The sequence below is a fragment of the Scyliorhinus torazame genome, chromosome 6 (assembly GCF_047496885.1).
Source record: "Scyliorhinus torazame isolate Kashiwa2021f chromosome 6, sScyTor2.1, whole genome shotgun sequence".
NCBI lineage: Eukaryota > Metazoa > Chordata > Chondrichthyes > Carcharhiniformes > Scyliorhinidae > Scyliorhinus > Scyliorhinus torazame.
The window spans coordinates 144331147-144351491 of NC_092712.1; the positions used below are offsets into that span (position 1 = coordinate 144331147).

General features: G+C 52.5%; 1 protein-coding gene across 2 annotated transcripts in view; it reads right to left on the reverse strand.

The window, feature by feature from the left end:
- LOC140425049 (aromatic-L-amino-acid decarboxylase-like) overlaps positions 1-15602 on the reverse strand; it is a 273377-nt gene extending 257775 nt beyond the window's left edge. The window contains exons 1-4 of one of the 2 annotated variants that reach the window (XM_072508854.1): positions 15504-15602; positions 14502-14724; positions 13669-13782; positions 11360-11479 (exon numbers count right to left, since the gene is read on the reverse strand). In XM_072508854.1, the coding sequence (XP_072364955.1) occupies positions 11360-11479; positions 13669-13782; positions 14502-14702 (435 nt within the window). In that variant the 5' untranslated portion in view covers positions 14703-14724; positions 15504-15602. The remainder of the gene's footprint in view (positions 1-11359; positions 11480-13668; positions 13783-14501; positions 14725-15503) is intronic. The other variant, XM_072508855.1, reaches the window with a different exon arrangement.
- Positions 15603-20345: the final 4743 nt, after the last annotated feature.

Consider the following 20345-nt stretch of genomic DNA (forward strand, 5'->3'; position numbering starts at 1 on the left):
AGAGAAACATATTAACATTGTGGCATAACACTTTAGTGAATCCAATGTTCAAATGGGCTCATAAGTCCAGCCAAGTAGGTGGGCGACGAATTCAGGTTGACCGCCTCAAGGGTGGGTCAGGATCCACCGGCTGAGGAATGGGCCTGGCCACAGGCGACAGAGGAATGGGCATGGTGGCAGGAAGCTCCACGAAGTCGACATGAGGAACAACAGGAGAACATGGCACCGGTGTATGATCACGTAGCGAGCGCGGAAGCAGGCGAAGAGCCCGGCGATTGCGCCGGCGAATGGAGCCATCGGGTATGCGAACAAGGAACGAGCGGTTAGCCACGCGTCGGAGAACTTCGGCAGTTGCCGACCAGCCACCCTCTGGCAGGTGGATGCGGACGTTGTCTCCAGGCGCCAAGGCAGGAAGATCAGTTGCCCGAGTGTCATGTGCCACCTTCTGCTGAGCACACTGCTGTCGCATCCTTTGCCGTACTGGAGCATAGTTGGGTGTGGAGACCAGAATGGATGGCACAGTGGTCCTGAGGGCGCGACCCATCAACAGCTGGGCTGGTGAGAGGCCAGTGGCTAGTGGGGCCGAGCGATAGGCCAGCAGAGCTAAACAGAAGTCAGATCCGTCATCAGCAGCCTTGCAGAGGAGCCGCTTGACGATATGAACGCCCTTTTCCGCCTTGCCATTGGACTGGGGATGCAGAAGGCTGGACGTCACGTGTGTGAAGCCATACGAAGCAGCAAAAGAAGACCATTCTTGGCTTGCCAAACAGGGCCCATTGTCCGACATGACAGTAAGCGGAATGCCATGGCGAGCGAAGGTGTCTTTGCATGCCCTAATGACAGCGGACGATGTCAAATCGTGCAGGCGTATGACCTCTGGATAATTCAAAAAGTAATCTATGATGATGACGTAGTCCCTGCCAAGCGCATGAAAAAGATCCACACCCACCTTCGCCCAGGGGGACGTCACCAGCTCATGGGGCTGGAGCGTCTCAGGGGGTTGCGCCGGCTGAAACCTTTGGCAGGTGGGGCAGTTGAGCACCATGTTGGCAATGTCGTTGCTGATGCCCGGCCAGTAGACAGCTTCTCGGGCCCTCCGTCTGCACTTCTCAACCCCGAGATGGCCTTCGTGCAGTTGTTCGAGGACTAGCCTGTGCATGCTATGTGGAAACACAATCCGGACAACATTAGGAGGACACCGTCAATGACGGCCAAGTTGTCCCGGACGTTGTAGAATTGTGGGCACTGTCCTTTGAGCCACCCTCCCATCATGTGGCGCATCACACGTTGTAGAAAGAAAGGGGTCAGCCGCAGTCTCCCGGCGAATACGGGCCAGACTTGAATCATCAGCTGGCAGATTGGCCGATGTGAAGGCAACATGCGCTTCGACCTGACAGACGAACCCCTTCGAATCGGGCGGTGTGCTCACTGCTCTGGATAGGGCATCCGCGATGATGAGGTCCTTACCAGAGGTGTAGACCAGTTGGAAGTCGTACCTCCGCAGCTTGAGCAGTATGCGCTGGAGGCGAGGGGTCATCTCATTTAGGTCCTTTTGTATGATGCTGACCAGGGGGTGATAGTCGGTTTCCACGGTGAACTGAGGGAGACCATACATGTAGTCGTGGAACTTGTCTATGCCGGTTAACAAACCCAGGCACTCCTTCTCGATCTGTGCATAGCGCTGTTCTGTGGGGGTCATGGCCTGCGCGGCATAGGTGACCGGGGCCCATGATGCAGTGTCATCCCGTTGCAGGAGTACCGACCCAATGCCGGACTGGCTGGCATCGGTCGAGATCTTCGTATCTCGAGAGGTGTCGAAGAACGCCAATACCGGGGCTGTGGTGAGCTTAATTTTGAGCTCTTCCCATTCCTTCTGGTGTGCGGGCAGCCACTGGAACTCTGTGGTCTTCTTCACTAGGTGGCGAAGAGCCGTTGTGTGGGAGGCAAGGTTGGGAATGAACTTCCCCAGGAAGTTGACCATCCTGAGAAAGTGTAGCACTGCTTTCTTGTCTGCCGGCTGCGGCATGGCAGTAATGGCGCTCACTTTGTCTGCATCCGGACGCACTCCTGACCGGGATATGAGGTCCCCCAGAAACTTTAGCTCAGTTTGGCCAAAAGAACACTTGGCTCGGTTGAGGCGTGGTGCTCCTGTGGTGTGGTGGACCAGATGATGACGTCGTCAACATAGACGCGCACCCCTTCGATGCCTTCCATCATCTGTTCCATGATTCTGTGAAATACCTCGGATGCCGAGATGATGCCAAACGGCATTCTGTTATAGCAGGACCTGCCGAAAGGAGTGTTGAAGGTGCACAGCTTCCTGCTGAACTGATCCAGTTGAATCTGCCAAAAACCCTTCAAGGCATCAAGCTTTGTAAAAATTTTAGTCCGGGCCACTTTGCTCGTGATCTCTTCCCGTTTGGGTGTAGGGTAGTGTTCCCTCATGATGTTGTTGTTTAGGTCTTTCGGGTCGATGCAGATCCGGAGTTCGCCAGAGGGCTTTTTAACGCACACCATGGAGCTGACCCATGGCGCAGGCTCCGTGACCCGGGATAGCACCCCTTGGTCCTGGTGATCCTGCAGCTGCTGCTTGAGGTGGTCTTTGAGTGGTGCTGGGACTCTATGAGGTGTGTGAATGACCGGGGTGGCATCCGGTTTGAGCCGTATTCTGTAGGTATAGGGCAGTGTGCCCATGCCCTCGAATGCCTTCTGGTTGTGGGCGAGGAGCGTGTGGAGCTGTGCCCTAAATTCAGCATCCGGGAAGTCTGACGTGCCTTCTGGAGACAGAGTGTGTACCCGCTGAACGAGGTGGAGAACCTTGCATGCCTGTGCGCCTAGCAGAGTCCTTCGAGGATCCAACTATCTCAAAGGACAGTGATGCTGCGTATGCATTGTGTGTCACCTGGACCTGGCAGGATCCCATGGCCGGGATAACGTTTCCGTTGTAGTCGACCATCTTACAAGGGGATGGCCGAATCGGTGGTCTGACCTTCAAGGCGTAGAAGGCTGACCATGCTATTAGGTTGGCGGAGGCACCAGTGTCTAAACGGAATGTGGTTGGTGATCGGTTGACCGTTAGGGTGGCACACCATTCATCACCCGGATTGACGCTGTTCACTGGCATCGGCTGGTGGGTCCTGCTTGGGGACATCCGGTTCCTGTCAATGACCGCAACACGGAAGGCTTCCCGGTCGTCTGCATCTCCGGTCTGTATATCGTCAGGGTATGAGTCGGTGTATGGAGGCTGAATGGTCCGCACCTCCCTGCGAAGCTGGCGGAATTGGGGAGCGTTGGCAGGTTGAGCTGCTCGACAGGAGGCAGCATAGTGGCCCACCTTGCCACAGCGGAGGCATTGTCGGTTCTTTGCTGGACATTGCTGCTTTAAATGTGCGGATCCACAGTTGCCGCACGTCGTGACGTCATGGCGTTCGTTGCTTTATCGCGCATGCGCAGTTCGGTCCTGCGTAGAGCGCGCCTGCGCGTCACGTCCCTCTGCGTCGACGTCTCTTTTGCCGCGTACAAGCGCAGGAGGCCACGGAAAGCGCGCGAAATGGCCGCCATCGTCTGGGCCGCGGGCCAGGAGGAATTCGATCGCCTGGACCCGCTCGGCCTCGTAGGACCCCTGCCTTGCCGATTCGGCCGCCTGGAATTGGGAGTAGCGGCTGGTCGCGTTTTCATGGAGGACGCAGGCTTCGATGGCAGTGGCTGGGGTGAGGCTTTTAATTTTGAGGAGCTGCTGACGTAGGGTGCCCGAGGTAACCCCAAAAACTATCTGGTCCCAAAGCATGGAATCGGAGGTGGCCTCGTAACCGCAGGACTGCGCGAGGATACGGACGTGTGTTAGGAAAGATTGAAAAGGCTCATCCTTACCCTGCAGGCGCTGCTGGAAGAGGAATCTCTCGAAGCTCTCATTTACCTCGACGATGAAGTGTTACTCGAGTTTAAGAAGGACCGTCTTGTACTTCGTCTTGTCCTCACCTTCCGCGAACACCAGGGAGTTGTAGATGTGGATGGCGTGTTGCCCTGCTGTGGAGAGGAGGAGGGCAATTTTCCTGGCATTCTCCCTTTCTGTGGCTTCTAGGAAGAACTGGAAGCGCTGTTTAAACAGCTTCCAGTTGACGCCGAGATTTCCAGCGATTTGGAGCGGCTGCGGCGGGCTGATGGTGTCCATGGCGCAGGATGGCGGATTCCTGAAGATATGTAGGTAGGTCTCACAGTTGCTGGGTTCCAATCCTGGTACTATGTCGTGTTGGGTGCTCTGCTACACAGACGAATCAACACGGTTGCAGATGGTACAATTCTGTTTTATTACTTTCAATAACAACATCTGTAAACTTTTTACTGTGGTTCGTTCATTACCCTTTAACCTGTCGACCCAGCCCTAACACTATCTTGGAGAGGCGCTCAGCACATGGTGTATGTCTGAGTGGCTTGCTGTGAGCTCTGTGCCTTGAGCTGTCTCCTGCTGGAATGAGCGGGAACTGTGGTGTTCCCCGTTTTATAGTGCGTGTGCCCTTGCTTGTGATTGGCTGTGATGTTGCGTGTGTGTTGATTGGTCCATCAGTGTGTATGTGTGTTTGCACCATAATGTTTATCTGAATATCGTGACAGGTGGTTGTGAGCCACTTTCTTGTACTGCCTTAAAGTAAAATAATCTTTATTTCACAAGTAGTCTTACATTAACACTGCAATGAAGTTACTGTGAAAAGCCCCTAGTCGCCACATTCTGGTGCCTGTTCGGGTACACAGAGGGAGAATTCAAAATGTCCGAATTACATAACAGCACATCTTTCGGGACTTGTGGGAGGAAACCGGAGCACCCGGAGGAAACCCACGCAGACACGGGGAGAAAGTACAGACTCCGTATAGACAGCGACCCAAGCCAGGAATCGAACCTGGGACCCTGGAGCTGTGAAGCAACAGCCAAGGGGAGCTACCATGCTCCCCATGTGCTGCCAGTGCTGCAGTCCGCGTAATGATACCATCCCACAGCGTGGGTGGGGAGGGACTTTCAGGATTTTGTCCAAGCAGCATGGACAAATGGCCATTTATTTTCATGTCAGGATAGTGTGAGATTTGGAGGGGAACCAGTGGTGTTCTCATGTGGCCTTTGTTCTTTGAGGTGGTCGAGGTCTTGTGTCTCAGAGGTGCTGTTGACTAGTTGCTGCACTGGTCAACTGGCATAGCCATAGTGTGCCAGTGGTGAGGAAGAAGTATGAATAACTTCAACAGAAAAGACAACTGCGTGTTTTGTCTGTTTTGCATTTCTGGTTGCTCGAGAGAATACACTGAAGACTTCCAGTTACAACCAGTAGCTTTATTAACAAGATGTGGAGATGCCGGCATTGGACTGGGGTGAGCACAGTAAGAAGTCTTACAACACCAGGTTAAAGTCCAACAGGTTTGTTTCGATGTCACTAGCTTTCGGAGCGCAGCTCCTTCCTCAGGTGAATGAAGGGGTATGTTTCAGAAACTTATAAAAAGACAGATTCAAAGATGCCAGACAATGCTTGGAATGCGAGCATTAGCAGGTGATTAAATCTTTACAGATCCAGAGATGGGGTAACCCCAGGTTAAAGAGGTGTGAATTGTGTCAAGCCAGGACAGTTGGTAGGATTTTGCAGGCCAGATGGTGGGGGATGAATGTAGTGCTGAGGGGGGAGAGGGGTTGGTGGGGGAGAGAGGGGCTGGGGGGGAGAGAGAGGCTGGGGGGGGAGAGAGAGGCTGGGGGGGGGGAGGAGAGAGAGGGGCTGGGGGGAGGAGAGAGAGGGGCTGGGGGGGAAGAGAGGGGGGCTGGGGGGGAGAGGGGGGCTGGGGGGAGAGGGGGAATGGGGGGGAGAGGGGGAATGGGGGGGAGAGGGGGGCTGTGGGGGAGAGGGGGGCTGGGGGGAGAAGGGCTGGGTGGAGAGGGGCGGAGAGGGACGGGGGTGGTGGAGAGGGGCTGGGGGTGGGGAGAGGGGGGGTGATTGACGGAGAGGGTGCATGCCGGGGAGGAGAGGGGGGGTGTTGGTGAGGGTACGTGTCGGGGAGGAGGTGGGGTTTGGGGAGGGTGCGTGCTGGGGTGGGGGGTGGGGGGGGGAGGGGTTGGGGAGAGTGCGCTCAGGGAGGAGAGGGACGCCGGGGAGGGCGAGTGATGGAGAGGGTGCCTGCCGGGGAGGAGAGGGGGTGGCCTGTGCCGGGGAGGGGGAGGGGAAGTTGGCGCGGATGCGTGCCGGGGTGGGGAGTGGGTGGGGTTGGGGAGGGTGTGTGCCGGGAAGGAGAGTGGGGGGCTGGGAAGGGCGAGTGATGGAAAGGGTGCGTGCCAGGGAGGAGTGGGGGGGGGGGGGGGGGGCGGTTGGTGACGGTGGGGGGGGGGTCCGTCTGGCCATGTGCCAACTGGCAACAGTCATGACCATGCAGCCCATGGCACCTTGCTGCAGGGGGGTGGGATATGGGCAATGGTGACATGTCGTCTGCCCCCCCACCCCCTGCATGCCGATGTTGGCCGCCGTGGCAGGAGCCGCACTTCTACATGTTGCCCTGGGGGAGCTGGAGCAGGAGCGTACCAGAGAGGCAGCGGAGGCTGCCGCAGAGTCGCGTGCCGCAGGGAGGCAGGTGGCAGCCGCCCAGGCTGGTCGGCTGCCCGCACGACAGGACGAGCAGGAGGAGGAGGTGGTGGTGGTGCCACGGTGACGGAGATGCCCGATGAGGCCCCGTGTGTACCAGCCCCGCTCGTCGTACCAGAACCTCACGGACCAGGCATGCAGGAGGAGACTCCGGATGAGACGGGAAACCGTGGCATACATCTGCCACCTGATGGCACACCTGGCACCGCGTGGCACTGGGGGAGGACACCCTCTCCCCGTGGCCATCAAGATTACAGTGGCCCTGAACTTGTATGCCACGGGGTCATTCCAGGTGTCGAGTGGGGACCTGTCCGGCATCTTGCAGGCATCGGTGCACCAGTGCATTCGTGCTGTGACAGACGCCCTATATGCCATTGCGGACCGGTACATCCAGTTCCCTGTGCACCGGGGCCAGCCAGGATGCCCAGGCAGCGGGCTTCGCTGCCGTGGCCTGGATGCCCATGGTCCAGGGGGCGATCGATGGGATGCATGTCGCCGTGCGGCCACCTGCGGATAGCAGGGCCGTGTTCACGAATAGGAAGGGGACATATCCCATGAACGTGCAGGTGTCTGTGACCACCGCATGAGGATCCTGCACGTCTGCGCCCGGCACCCGGGCAGTGTACATGACTCATTCGTATTGGCGCAATCTTTCATCCCCACCATGTTCGAGGGACGTTCCCCCCCCCCCCCCCGTCCCGGCTGAGGGGCTGGTTGCTGGGCGACAGGGGTTACCCTTTGCGGTTGAGGCTGATGACGCCTATACAGAGGATATATCTACTGAAGATGCGCTTCAGGTGCCTGGACCGCTCTGGAGGGGCCCTCCACAACCCGCCAGATAGGGTTGGCCGCATCGTTGTGGTCTGCTGCATCCTGCACAACACAGCCCAGCAGAGGGGCGATATGCTGGAGGCAGTGGAGGGGGAGGGGGAGGAACAGCAAGACGAGGTGCAGACCTCCCCAGATGAGGAGGATGAGGGCAATGGTCAGGACAGATGGGGTGGACATGGACGGGAGGCTGCCCACCATTACCGGCTGGACCAGCGGGCACGGGACAGCCTGATAGCCGTTCGGTTCACGGACTAGGGGGGCGTGGGAATCGCCGAATATGGGCACAGACTGCACACCACGGCACCAGCCTACCACCCTCACCCCACCCACCCAACACCAACCACCCTCACCCCACCCACCTAACTACCCTCACCCCACCCCACCCAACACCAACCACCCGCACCCCGCCCACCCAACACCAACCACCCGCACCCCACCCGTATGCACACCACCCCTCCGTTGCACATCCACCTGCGACACAATGGGCTGGGCTCACACGGTCGCCTGTGGAAGCACGTTTATTGCAGGCCATGGAGGATGATGACAACCTGCCCTGTGATGAGCTCTGGGGTCTACATCGTTGGACAATGTCTGACCCATGGCCACAGTACCACCTTCCACCCGGACCGTCCCTGCATGCGGTCGTGACATGGCAGCGCACAGTCTCGTCGGCTGTCTGGGGGGATGGCGAGGGTGACTCGGGGGAGGGGGGGCACACTCACCTGAGGCCAACGTTCTATCACCCCTCACACTCCCACTGGCGCTCACCTCACACCACACCCCCGCACGCATCGGACAGAGCACAAAGGCAACTTCTGCAGGTGTGTAAGTGATTTTAATAACAAACAGTTCATACATGTGCCCTAGCCCCAGAACTAATCTGTGCCCTGCACCTGTGCCAACTTACTCAGTGTCTAATTTTTTGGCCTTACAGGCCCAATGACTACCTCGAGGTGGCTCCCCAGATGGTACAGCAGAACTGGAGGTGGACTCCTGTTATTCCTGCCCTGTGACTCGGGATCCCTTTGGTGGCCGTTTCCTGGGGTGGCCCAGCCTAGATGGGCCAGGCTGCGGCTCGGACAACTGGGATGGCGAGCTGCCAGCCTGTCCTACCCGTTGTCCACCAGATGCACCTGGGACGGAAGGGGGGGGGGAAAGAGTCTGAGGTGTCGCGGTGTTCCAGGACCTCCCCTACTGGGGGACCCAAAACGGGCCCCAGCACCTCCTCCCCCCTCGGGGTGCCCGATGGCCCCTGGGCCTTTACATGGGTCGGGGACGCGAACGGACCGAGCACCCGACGCCCCCGACACCTGGCGCTGCCAGTCCTGGAGGCCCGCCCTGGTATCAACAAGGGTCTGCAAGTTTGCAGCCATTGAGCTCAGGGTGTTGGCTATCCCTGTCTGTGCCTGGGTGATGCCGGCCAGCACCTGGGCAATGGCGCCGATGCCCTCAGTGATGGCCTGCTGAGACTGGGCCATTGCCTGCTGAGACTGGGCCATTGCCTGCTGAGACTGGGCCATTGCCTGCTGAGACTGGGCCATGGCGTTGTGCGCCTCTGCGAGCTGCTGCTGGCTCTGTCGCATGGCTGCCTGTGAGAGGGCAGCCATATCCTGGGCCACGGACGCCGCCTGCACGGAAAGCCCCACACCTTGCATACTGCGACCCATATCTGATACCGTCGCATGTGGTAGTCACCACTAACAGTATTATATGTATTACGGTAAGACACGTATAATAGGGGTACATGGGTAAATCCCTGCCTGCTGGCTCCGCCCAGTAGGCGGTGTATAAATGTGTGTGCTCGCCGGTGCTGCAGCCATTCTGGTTCCAGCTACAGGAGGCACAACATCTTTACTCAATAAAGCCTCGATTATTCCACTACTCTCGTCTTTGTGGTGATTGATAGTGCATCATCGCACCCATTGCCTCCACCCTCCACCGCGGATGCCACCCGTGCAGTGTCAGCCTGGGTGACACGCATGACCGGCACCACTACCTGCTCCTGCACGCGGGTGGACACCTCCACCTTCATCTGCAGCTGCCGCAGGCCGGCCGACACCCCCTTTGGTCGTCCCTTGGTCCGTGACTGCATCGGGTCTATGGGTGGGTGTGGTAACTGCAGGAACCCGGAACCCGTCTGGGCGGCAGCTGGTTGCCTGCGCTGGGCTACCCTCCGACCGCCCGGCCCCTCGGCTGCTCCTGCTCCACCTGCTGTATCGGGACAGCTGTGTTGTGCGCACCAGTTAGTGTCCCTGATGCCTCCTCGCTAAAGTGCCCAACCGAGGTGAGTGTCTCTGCGATGGTGGAGGGTGTAGGAGATAGCAGTGGCGTAATGTCGTGCTCCTCATCCGACCCGAAGTCCGGGGTCCCCTGGAGTGGTGATTCCTAACCATCCGTCCCCTGTGTGTGGGTGTCGTGTGCGTCAGTGTCCTGGGTCGGCTGCGACGGGGGCCTGTTGCTGTGGCTGCCCTCCTCGTCGCTGGGTGTGGCCCACCAGCATCACAGCACTTGCACTAGATGTATGTGTCATCCGCCTGGTGCTCCGGGTCTGTCCCTGGCTTGTGGCCGCCCTGGAACATCCTGGGGGCATCGTATGCCTGATGGGCCGGGTCTCTCGCGTCGCCGCACTTGCACTAGATGTGGGCGGCATCCGCCTGGTGCTCTGGGTCCGTCCCTGGCTTGTGGCCGCCCTGGAACGTCCAGGGGGCGGCGTCCATCTGGTGCACTGGGTCTGTCCCTGGCTTGTGGCCGCCCGGGAACGTCCTGGGGGTGTCGTATGCCTGATGGGCTGGGTCTCTCCCTCCTCCCCCATACCCCCCCCTCCCCCCATATCTCTATGGGGGGGAAGGGGGGATATGGGGTGAAAGGGGGATATGGGAGGGAAGGGGGAAAGGGGGGCAGGCAGTGGGGGGTCTCACTTGGCGCTGTGCGGCGGGCGGCCATTTTACCAGGTCTCCGGGGGTGGGGTCGTCTTTTGTGCAGTGACGCCGCCTGCGTCCGTGACGGGTGACGCCACCGCGAATGGCGTCACGCCACTACTAGCCCATTCCCGGCCGGAGAATTTGCGATCTTTCGGGAGCCCAACGCCGGAGTGATTCGCGCTGTTTTTGGCGCTGGGTTCGGGCCATTGCGCCGATTCATGGAGAATCCCGCCCCTTGTTTTTGACTGAAATAGCTGATTCAAATGTATGTTTTCTGAATTAAAGCATCAATATAAAACAGGATCATGCTCCGAAGAGACAGAAAAACATGGACATTTTCTGGCTGGAGTTGAGGATTTGGAGTCCAGCAGTAAGCCTTCACTTTCTGGTTCCAACACCTCGTCAACATTGTGTTCAACAGTCTATCTGCTTCATCAATGGCACAAAAGGATAGGGACACAATTACAGCGAAGGAAGAAGGGTAATTAGAGTCAAATTAGATTCAAAAAGATAAATAGAGTGAGGGAAGGATACAGAAAGATACATAAAGTGAGGGAAAGAAAGGCTGGATTAAGAGAGAGAAATAAATAAAAGGGAAAAGAGAGAGATACATTTTAAAATTCTCCAGAACAATTTTCTACCAACAGGAGTGAAACTTGGGAGGTTTGATCGTTTCTTGTCTGGGCTTTCAAGATTGAGTTCAGATCAAGCCATTATTATCTTAACAACATGAACCTGCAGCCCTAAATGGCTATGGAGAGATTCATTCATACTTGTGACTTTTGGGGAGATTGACAGTGAGTTCATTGTATTTGCTAGCTACATGTGGAGTGGCGAGAGTGTCCAGCAATTTATTGCATTTCACTACTCCTGACAGGATTGCTTCTCGGTCATAAATTGCTGAATTTTGTACTCACGAATAATGACAGGTGCTATGAATTCACCCTTATTTTTCCAGCAATTCCTGTGCAATTGTAAAGTATTATTGAGTCTTTTTTTTACCTGTACCACTCCACCACCTTCTCCACCAGCCTCAACTAGAAAATCTTCAGGCAGATTCAGCATCTTCCCCAGCCAGTCAAGCATCACAGTCTCTAACTCCGTACATGCGGGGCTCGAAGCCTGAAGGGAAAACCAGGAATTTGCTTACGCCTCATGAGCTCAACATAAAAGTCATATGACAACATTGTTCTAACTAATACTGCTCAAAATAAAATAGCTTTTTAACGAGCCACATTAAGTTAGCAAACAAAGTAAGTTTTTAAAAATTGTTTCACGGGATGTGAGCAGCACTGGCAAGGCCAGCATTTGTTGCCCATCCCCAACTGCTCATTTCAAAAAGAGCAGCACAATGCTCTCACTTGTTTAAGATAGAGAGTAAATTCACCTGGGGCTCTTCCAACTCGGTCACACATAATGGGGCTTTCCGCTGAACATGTTCTGAAATTGTGATATTGGTGCAGAAAGAACACAAAGGAAATCCACGGCCAAATTGTTTTAGTAGTGCTAACTCTTTGAGTTGCTGAAGAAAACAGAAGTGACAAAATAAAGCATCTTCGCACTACTGTGAGGAGGTGTTTTAGATAAAAAAAGGTCAGGACTTCTGGTGGCGGCACGTAGGAGGAAATTGCACGTTGGGTAGCTCCTGCTCGAGGCTCTTTTTTGGGGGGGAGCTTAATGCCCGGTTCCAGGGGCAATTTTGAAACAAACAGGTATAGAAAGTCATAAGGAAGGAGGGGATGTCCAAAAATCAGAAGAAAGCCATCGGGAAGGTGAGGGTAAGCGAAGGTTCACCATCGAGCGAAAGGGTCAGCTCGGAGCAGGAAACATGGCAGAGGCTGGGTCACTGGGTGGGCCGCGCCCTTCACAGCAGAGAAGATGACCGAGGTGATGGCCGTGGAATTTGAGAAGCAGTTTGTCAAACACATGGAGGTGATGAGGAAGGAAATGGTGGCAGCAACGAAGGTATTGGCGATGGAGGCGATTGTCCCGGTGAAGATGGCGGTACATGGAGGGAAAATTCAGAATGTCCAAATTACCTAACAGCAGGTCATTCGGGACTTCTGAGGAGTTCCGGCGAGTGGAGCCCCTCAATATACAGAACTAGGCGATGTTTGGCCTCGACATTCCCCGCTGAGGCCCCTTATACAACGCGAGTCACGTTGTATACCCACGTATTTCTCGGTGCTACTAACTCTGGGAAGCACGGGGCTAAACGTGTCGCTCTGAGACATTGTTCCCAATTTGTTGAGAAAGGAGAAGGAACAAGTTATGAGTGAATGTGAAGGTGAAAAGAAGTAGAAAAAGGGTTTGGGACACCAAACATTCTCAATGGGGAAGAGAAGTTCAAGGAGCTGCACTCCTGCCACTTAGGTGCCGGTTTTTCTTCTCGGGAAGGATTGGCTTCTGCCTCTGGCTCAACGCAAGAGCTTTTTGGCGCAAAGGTGGGGGGGGGGGGGCTTCCCTCCTCTATTATACCAATGGGGGGCTTCCCTCCTCTATTATACCAATGAGGATCTGCCTGTCTCTGGGGAATTGTTGCAAGATTAACTAACACCCTAAATTTATACCCCATCAACTGTTAAACATATTTCAACTATTTTCTCACAGTAAGATGTCAAAAGGTATTTGTTTTCCCGTTTCCCGTGCTGTAACCTTCCAAGTATCGTCACCCAGCGTTATGGGAGGGGGTGGGGGGAGGAAGTGTGTACGCAGCAACACCTTGGGGGGGAGGGTGCGCAGCGCCACCGGGGGTGGGTGGAAAGAGGGTGCGCAGCGTCGGGGCAGAAAGAGGGTGCACAGAATCATGGTGGGTAGGGCGGGAAGAAGGTGAGGCTTGTGTTGGAAAAAAGAAGTTGAGGGGACAATTAATGGAGGTGTCTAAAGTATGGGACGTCTGAAAAGAGCAGTGAGAAACTATTTCGCAGTTTCCAGAAGACACCAATACAGGCAGATGGCAAAATAATCAACAGGATATGTGATCTGCTGCAAATTCACATTTAATAATATGCCAAGGAGCAGTTTAACAATATTGTCAAATTGATTTGTTATTGATTTGCAACTTCCTCAATCTGCAATAATCTCTGTGCACAGAAAAACAATTTCCTGACGATTACATGAACTCAGGCAGTTGGTATCAACACCAAATAATGTTTCCCCCCAAATTGATTTTTTTTTTAAAAGAAAAAGAACAGCCATGATAAACAGGAAAAAAAACCGCTTAATCGGTGTCATTGCACTATACTGGCAGGTTTGAATGCATTCGTCCGTATTCACTAGATGTGTGTGTAAAACAGAAAGAGGGTTCTCACCCAGGAAAATCCAACGCAACCAATGCCACCACACAACATGTCACCCAGAAAACCAGGTAAGGAGATAGCGGCGGGGAAATATGCATGAAAGTGAGGACTTTGCCAGTGGGTTATCTGAGAACAAAAACACATGATCACATTAAATACAATGTACATAACAAAAGGAGGTGTCAAAAAACTCCTACCGATCGCTAACGTGATGTTCACTGATCTCACTAATCAACCCTGTGTGGAGATTGCCTATTCTCCCCGTGTCTGTGGGTTTCCTCCCACAGTCCAAAGATGTGCAGGTTAGGTGGATTGGCCATGCTAAGTTATCCAAAGGTTAGGTGGGGTTGCAGGGGTTGGGTCTCGGCAGGGTGCTCCTTCGGAGGTTCGTTGCAGACCCGATGGGTCGAATGGCCTCCTTCTGCACTGTAGGACTTCTAGAAAAAATAAACTAAATCCCAATCCATATTTACTGCTGCCTGTTGTACTAACTGGGCATTTGGTTTAATTCTTACACGATGCGACTTTCCAAGTTGTCAGTTCATGATCTTATTCAAACACATGGGGCGTCATTCTCCGCTGGCGGGAGTCTCCGTTTTGCCGGGGCCTGGGGGTTTCCCGACGGCGTGGGGTGCCCCACAATGGGAAACCCCATTGACCGGCCGGTGTTACGGAGACTCCCGCCGGCCGGTCGGCGCAGAAATGTGGCGGGGCGGGTAGGAGAACTTCGCCCATGGCAACAGGTAGTTTGAAAATAATTTTTTCAGCATTTCTTAATTCCGGGGAGCAGGTTTATGCAGAAGTTTTAAAATCAGTGAATGAACTTGTGGGCTAAATGTGCTCACCCCCGGCATAATGACTCTCTCGATGTCCGCCATCAGATCCGCGAAGCTTTCGGGTTCATGGGGTGCGCTGTCCGGAATGAGGGGTCGCAGATACCCGGGCTGCACTGCCGGATAAGCGCGACGTTGTTCGATGGTTTCCCAGTATTCAATGATATAATCCACCATCTCTTTACCCCTTGTACGAAATTCTTCCAAATCCATGGCTCTTTACTTCAGATTCCAACTAAAGGGAAATGCAGAATTTTCATAAAAAATAAAACATTTGGGAATTGCTGCACAGCCGAAAGAAACACGGAGAAATCTATACAGGGGAGACATGGTGGTTAGCACTGCTGCTTCACATCTCCACAGACCCAGGTTCAATTCTGGCCTCGGGTGACTGTGGAGTTTGCCCTTTCTCCCCGTGTCTGCGTGGGTTTCCTCCAGGTGCTCCGGTTTCCTCCCACAGTCCAAAAATGCGCAGGTTAGATGGATTGACTATGCTGAATTGCCCTTAAGTGTCCAAACAAAAAAAGGTTAGGTGGGGTTACTGAGTTACGGGGATAGGGTGGAGATGTGGCCTTAAGTGGGGTGCTCTTTCAAGGGCTGGTGCAGACTCGGTGAGCCGAATGGCCTCCTTCTGCACTGTCGATTCTATGATATCACCTAACTACTGACATCAAGATGATCGCACGTCCCTTCAAAGGTAAAGTGACTGAGGCCAGGTCAAATTCGGTTGTTGCGAACTATTTGTGTAATTCCCTGCGCACCTACCCAGCTTCACCAACCCAATTGCAAATATACAAAAAAGAAGCCTATTTTACTCATCATAACATCGGCTAACATTGCCTTGTTACATTTAACACGATTTACTTTATAATTGTAATCTCTATTAAATGCCATTTTACGCTGTGCAGTCACTTGCTTGGTTTACCGGCGATTAAACGAACTGGTATTCAAAGCCTAAGGGTCTGTTATTGAAAATATTGCTGTACGTTTTCATGTGGAAGGTACTGTACTCACATGTGATCACAATGACGCTGACATGTACTTTGTTCTTTGAGGTTTCAGGCAAAATGTTCTCTTATACAGTGAGAGAAACACAAGTCGCAGTCCCAGCCAATCAGAGACAGGCAGCCCTAAAGCAACGCCTATCACCTGTCAACGAACAGGATCAAGCTGCCCCTCCCTTTAGATTTGCAAACAGGATTTAGCAGTCTAATAATGCAACATCCAACATTACCTGGATCAAAGAACTTTGGACATTCAGCTCATCGTGCCTGTGCTCACTGAAAGAGAGCCAAATCCTAATCCCATTGTCCTTTGTAGAATCACTGGGCAGAATGTATGACCCCTGCCACTCGGCAACTTTGGTGTTATTTAATCAGACGGGAAGGTGAGTGGGGCTTATCACCACCTTCCCATTTCCACACTGAATAAGCTTGAGGTGAGAAGACCGTTGAAGGATTTCCTGTTGCCAACTGGGCCTTAAATAGACAATTAACTTTGTTTAGAATGTTAGCAGTTTGGAAGAATGAGAGGTGATCTCATTGAAACATACAAGATCCCAAAGGAGCTGACAGATTATTCCCCTTGGTTGGGGAATCTAAAATATGGGGACACCGTTTTAGGATAAGGGGCTGGCCCTTTATGACTGTGCAAATGGAGTGAGGAAGTTTGAGAAGTCAGGGATGAGAGGAAGGGAAGGACTCCTTTGCTTTTTCTAACATTTTCACCCTGTAGGAATTGGTTTCTGCTCTACTGCAGGGGAGGGAATGAATTGTTGGTCAGTATCTTGTAAATATTCAGGGTAAGTGGTCAAGGTCTATTTTCTGAAGGTTTAAAATAGTACAGGAATTTGTGAGAAAATTAATATCTAAAAGAAAATAATTAATTGAATAAAATAATTAGCTAATTAATTAAAGCTTATATAAGGGCAGCACAGTGGTTAGCACAGTTGCATCACAGCTCCAGGGTACCAGGTTCGATTCCCGGCTTGGGCCACTGTGCAGAGCCTGCACGTTCTCCCTGTGTCTATGTGGGTTTCCTCCGGGTGCTCTGGTTTCCTCCCACAGTCCAAAGATGTGCAGGTTAGGTGGATTGGCCATTCTAAATTGCCCTTAGTGTCCAAAAGGTTTGGGTGGGATACGTGGTTAGGATGAAGGTGTGGGCTTGGGTGTGGTGCTCTTTCCAAGAGCCGGTGCGGACTCGATGGGCCGAATGGCTTACTTCTGCACTGTAAATTCTATGATAAGTATGGCAGGACATGTGAGGTGTCAAGGCTGCAGCATGTGGTAATTCATTAATGTACGTGTTATCCAAAACAAGTACATCTGCAGTGTGTGTGTGGCTTGAGGAGCTTCAGCTCCGTCATTGAGCTGGAGACTGAGCTGCAGACAGTGCTACACATCAGAGAGGGTGAGAGTTACCTGGACGCTTTGTTTCAGGAGGCAGTCACACCCCTTAGGATAGGATCTTCTGGTTTTGAAAGTGGTCAGAGAAAGAAGGGTGTGACTTGCAGCTGAGACAGCTAAGGGGGCCCAGAGGGCGGGAGTGTCAGCCTCTGCAACTATCCAACAGGTTCAAGGTTCTTTCAGCTTGTTTGATTGAGAGTGGGGGCTGCAGAATGGATGAGCTGACTGGCCATGGAGGATGGATAGATGCGGGCAGGTTGTTTCCACTGGCGGGCGAAAGCAGAACTAGGTAGCATAGCCTCAAAATAAGGGGACGTAGATTTAGGACTGAGGTTAAGGGGAACGTCTTTACTCAAAGGTTGTGAATCTATGGAATTCCTTGCCCAGTGAAGCAGTAGAGGCTCCTTCATTAAATGTTTTTAAGATAAAGATAGATAGTTTTTTGAAGAATAAAGGGATTAATGGTTATGGTGTTCGGGCCAGAAAGTGGAGCTGAGTCCAAAAAAGTTCAGCCATGATCTCAGTGAATGGCAGAGCAGGCTCGAGGGGCTTGATTGCCTACTCCTTCTCCTAGCTCTTATGTTCTTATGCCATTCAAGTAGAGAGAGCACAAAAGAAAGTAGACAAAAGGGACAATATAGTCAGGAGGATTGAAACCATTCTCTGTAGCAACGAGCAAGAGTCCAGTCAGTGTTGCCTGCCCAAATACATCTGTTCTGTCCTGTACCAATGAATGTTATTTTTATGTTTCTCTGTAACGGGGAGCAGGAACCTGTGCCGTGTCCCGTGGTGCAGCCGAAAATATCCTGAACTCACCCAGTTCGTCCGCACACTTGCGACCGGTGCCTCATACAGCAACCGGACCCAGTCCACAAACCCCTGACCAAACCGCCCTAGCAGCTCCCACAGATATTCCCATCCACCTGGTCGAAAGCCTTCTCAGTGTCCATCGCCACTGTCACCTCCATCTCCTGCCCCTCCGGAGGCATCATAATCAGTGAGTAGCCTCCTCACATTTGCTGATAACTGTTTCCCCTTCACAAACCCTGTTTGGTCCTCGCCTTTCACCCCCCGGATTCAGTCCTCAATTCGTGAAGCCAACACCTTCGCCAACAACTTGGCGTCCACATTCAGTAGCAATATTGGACGGTACGATCCACACTATAAGACCATAAGACATAGGAGCGGAAGTAAGGCCATTCGGCCCATCGAGTCCACTCCACCATTCAATCATGGCTGATTTCAACTCCATTTACCCGCTCTCTCTCCATAGCCCTTAATTCCTCGAGAAATCAAGAATTTATCAACTTCTGTCTTAAAGACACTCAACGTCCCGGCCTCCACCACCCTCTGTGGCAATGAATTCCACAGACCCACCACTCTCTGGTTGAAGAAAAATCTCCTCATCTCTGTTCTAAAGTGACTCCCTCTTATTCTAAGGCTGTGCCCCCGGGTCCTAGTCTCCCCTGCTTATGGAAACAACTTCCCTACGTCCACCCTATCTAAGCCATTCATTTTCTTGTAAGTTTCTATTAGATCTCCCCTCAACCTCCTAAACTCCAATGAATATAATCCCAGGATCCTCAGACGTTCATCGTATGTTAGGCCTACCATTCCTGGGATCATCCGTGTGAATCTCCGTTAGACCCGCTCCAGTGCCAGTATGTCCTTCCTGAGGTGTGGGGCCCAAAATTGCTCACAGTATTCTAAATGGGGCCTAACTAGTGCTTTATAAAGCTTCAGAAGTACATCCCTGCTTTTATATTCCAAGCCTCTTGAGATAAATGACAACATTGCATTTGCTTTCTTAATTACGGACTCAACCTGCAAGTTTACCTTTAGAGAATCCTGGACTAGGACTCCCAAGTCCCTTTGCACTTCAGTATTATTAATTTTGTCACCGTTTAGAAAATAATCCATGCCTCTATTCTTTTTTCCAAAGTGCAAGACCTCGCACTTGCCCACGTTGAATTTCGTCAGCCATTTCTTGGACCACTCTCCTAAACTGTCTAAATCTTTCTGCAGCCTCCCTACCTCCTCAATACTACCTGCCCCTCCACCTATCTTTGTATCATCGGCAAACTTAGCCAGAATGTCCCCAGTCCCATCATCTAGATCGTTAATATATAAAGGGAACACCTGTGGCTCCAACACTGAACCCTGTGGGAAACCACTCGTCACCGGTTGCCATTCCAAAAACAAACCTTTTATCCCAACTCTCTGCCTTCTGCCTCACAGCCAATCGTCAATCCATGTTAGCACCTTGCCTCGAATACCATGAGCCCTTATTTTACTCAGCAGTCTCCCGTGAGGCACCTTATCAAAGGCTTTTTGGAAGTCAAGATAGATAACATCCATTGGCTCTCCTTGGTCTAACCTATTTGTTATCTCTTCAAAGAACTCTAACAGGTTTGTCAGGCACGACCTCCCCTTACTAAATCCATGCTGACTTGTCATAATCCGACCCTGCACTTCCAAGAATCTAGAAATCTCATCCTTAACAATGGATTCTAGAATCTTGCCAACAACCGAGGCTAGGCTAATTGGCCCATAATTTTCCATCTTTTTCCTTGTTCCCTTCTTGAACAGGGGGGTTACAACAGCGATTTTCCAATCCTCTGGGACTTTCCCTGACTCCAGTGACTTTTGAAAGATCATAACTAACACCTCCACTATTTCTTCAGCTATCTCCTTTAGAACTCTAGGATGTAGCCCATCTGGGCCCGGAGATTTATCAATTTTTAGACCTCTTAGTTTCTCTAGCACTTTCTCCTTTGTGATGGCTACCATATTCAACTCTGCCCCCTGACTCTCCGGAATTGGTGGGATATTACTCATGTCTTCTACTGTGAAGACTGACGCAAAGTACTTATTTAGTTCCTCAGCTATTTCCTTGTCTCCCATCACTAGATTACCAGCGTCATTTTGGAGCGGCCCAATGTCTACTTTTGCCTCCCGTTTGTTTTTAATGTATTTAAAGAAACTTTTACTATCATTCCTAATGTTACTGGCTAGCCTACCTTCATAATTGATCCTCTCTTTCCTTATTTCTCTCATTGTTATCCTCTGTTTGTTTTTGTAGCCTTCCCAATCTTCTGACTTCCCACTACTCTTTGCCACATTATAGGCTTTCTCTTTTCATAGAATTTACAGTGCAGAAGGACGCCATTTGGCCCATCGAGTCTGCACTGGCTCTTGGAAAGAGCAACCTACCCAAGGTCCACGCTTCCACCCTATCCCCATAACCCAGTAACCTCACCCAATACTAAGGGCAATTTTGGACACTAAGGGCAATTTAGCATGGCCAATCCACCTAACCTGCACATCTTTGGACTTTTGCTTTGATGCATTCCCTAACTTCCTTTGTCAGCCATGGCTGCCTAATCCCCCCTCTGATAATCTTTCTTTTCTTTGGGATGAACCCCTGTACTGTGTCCTAAATTACTCCCAG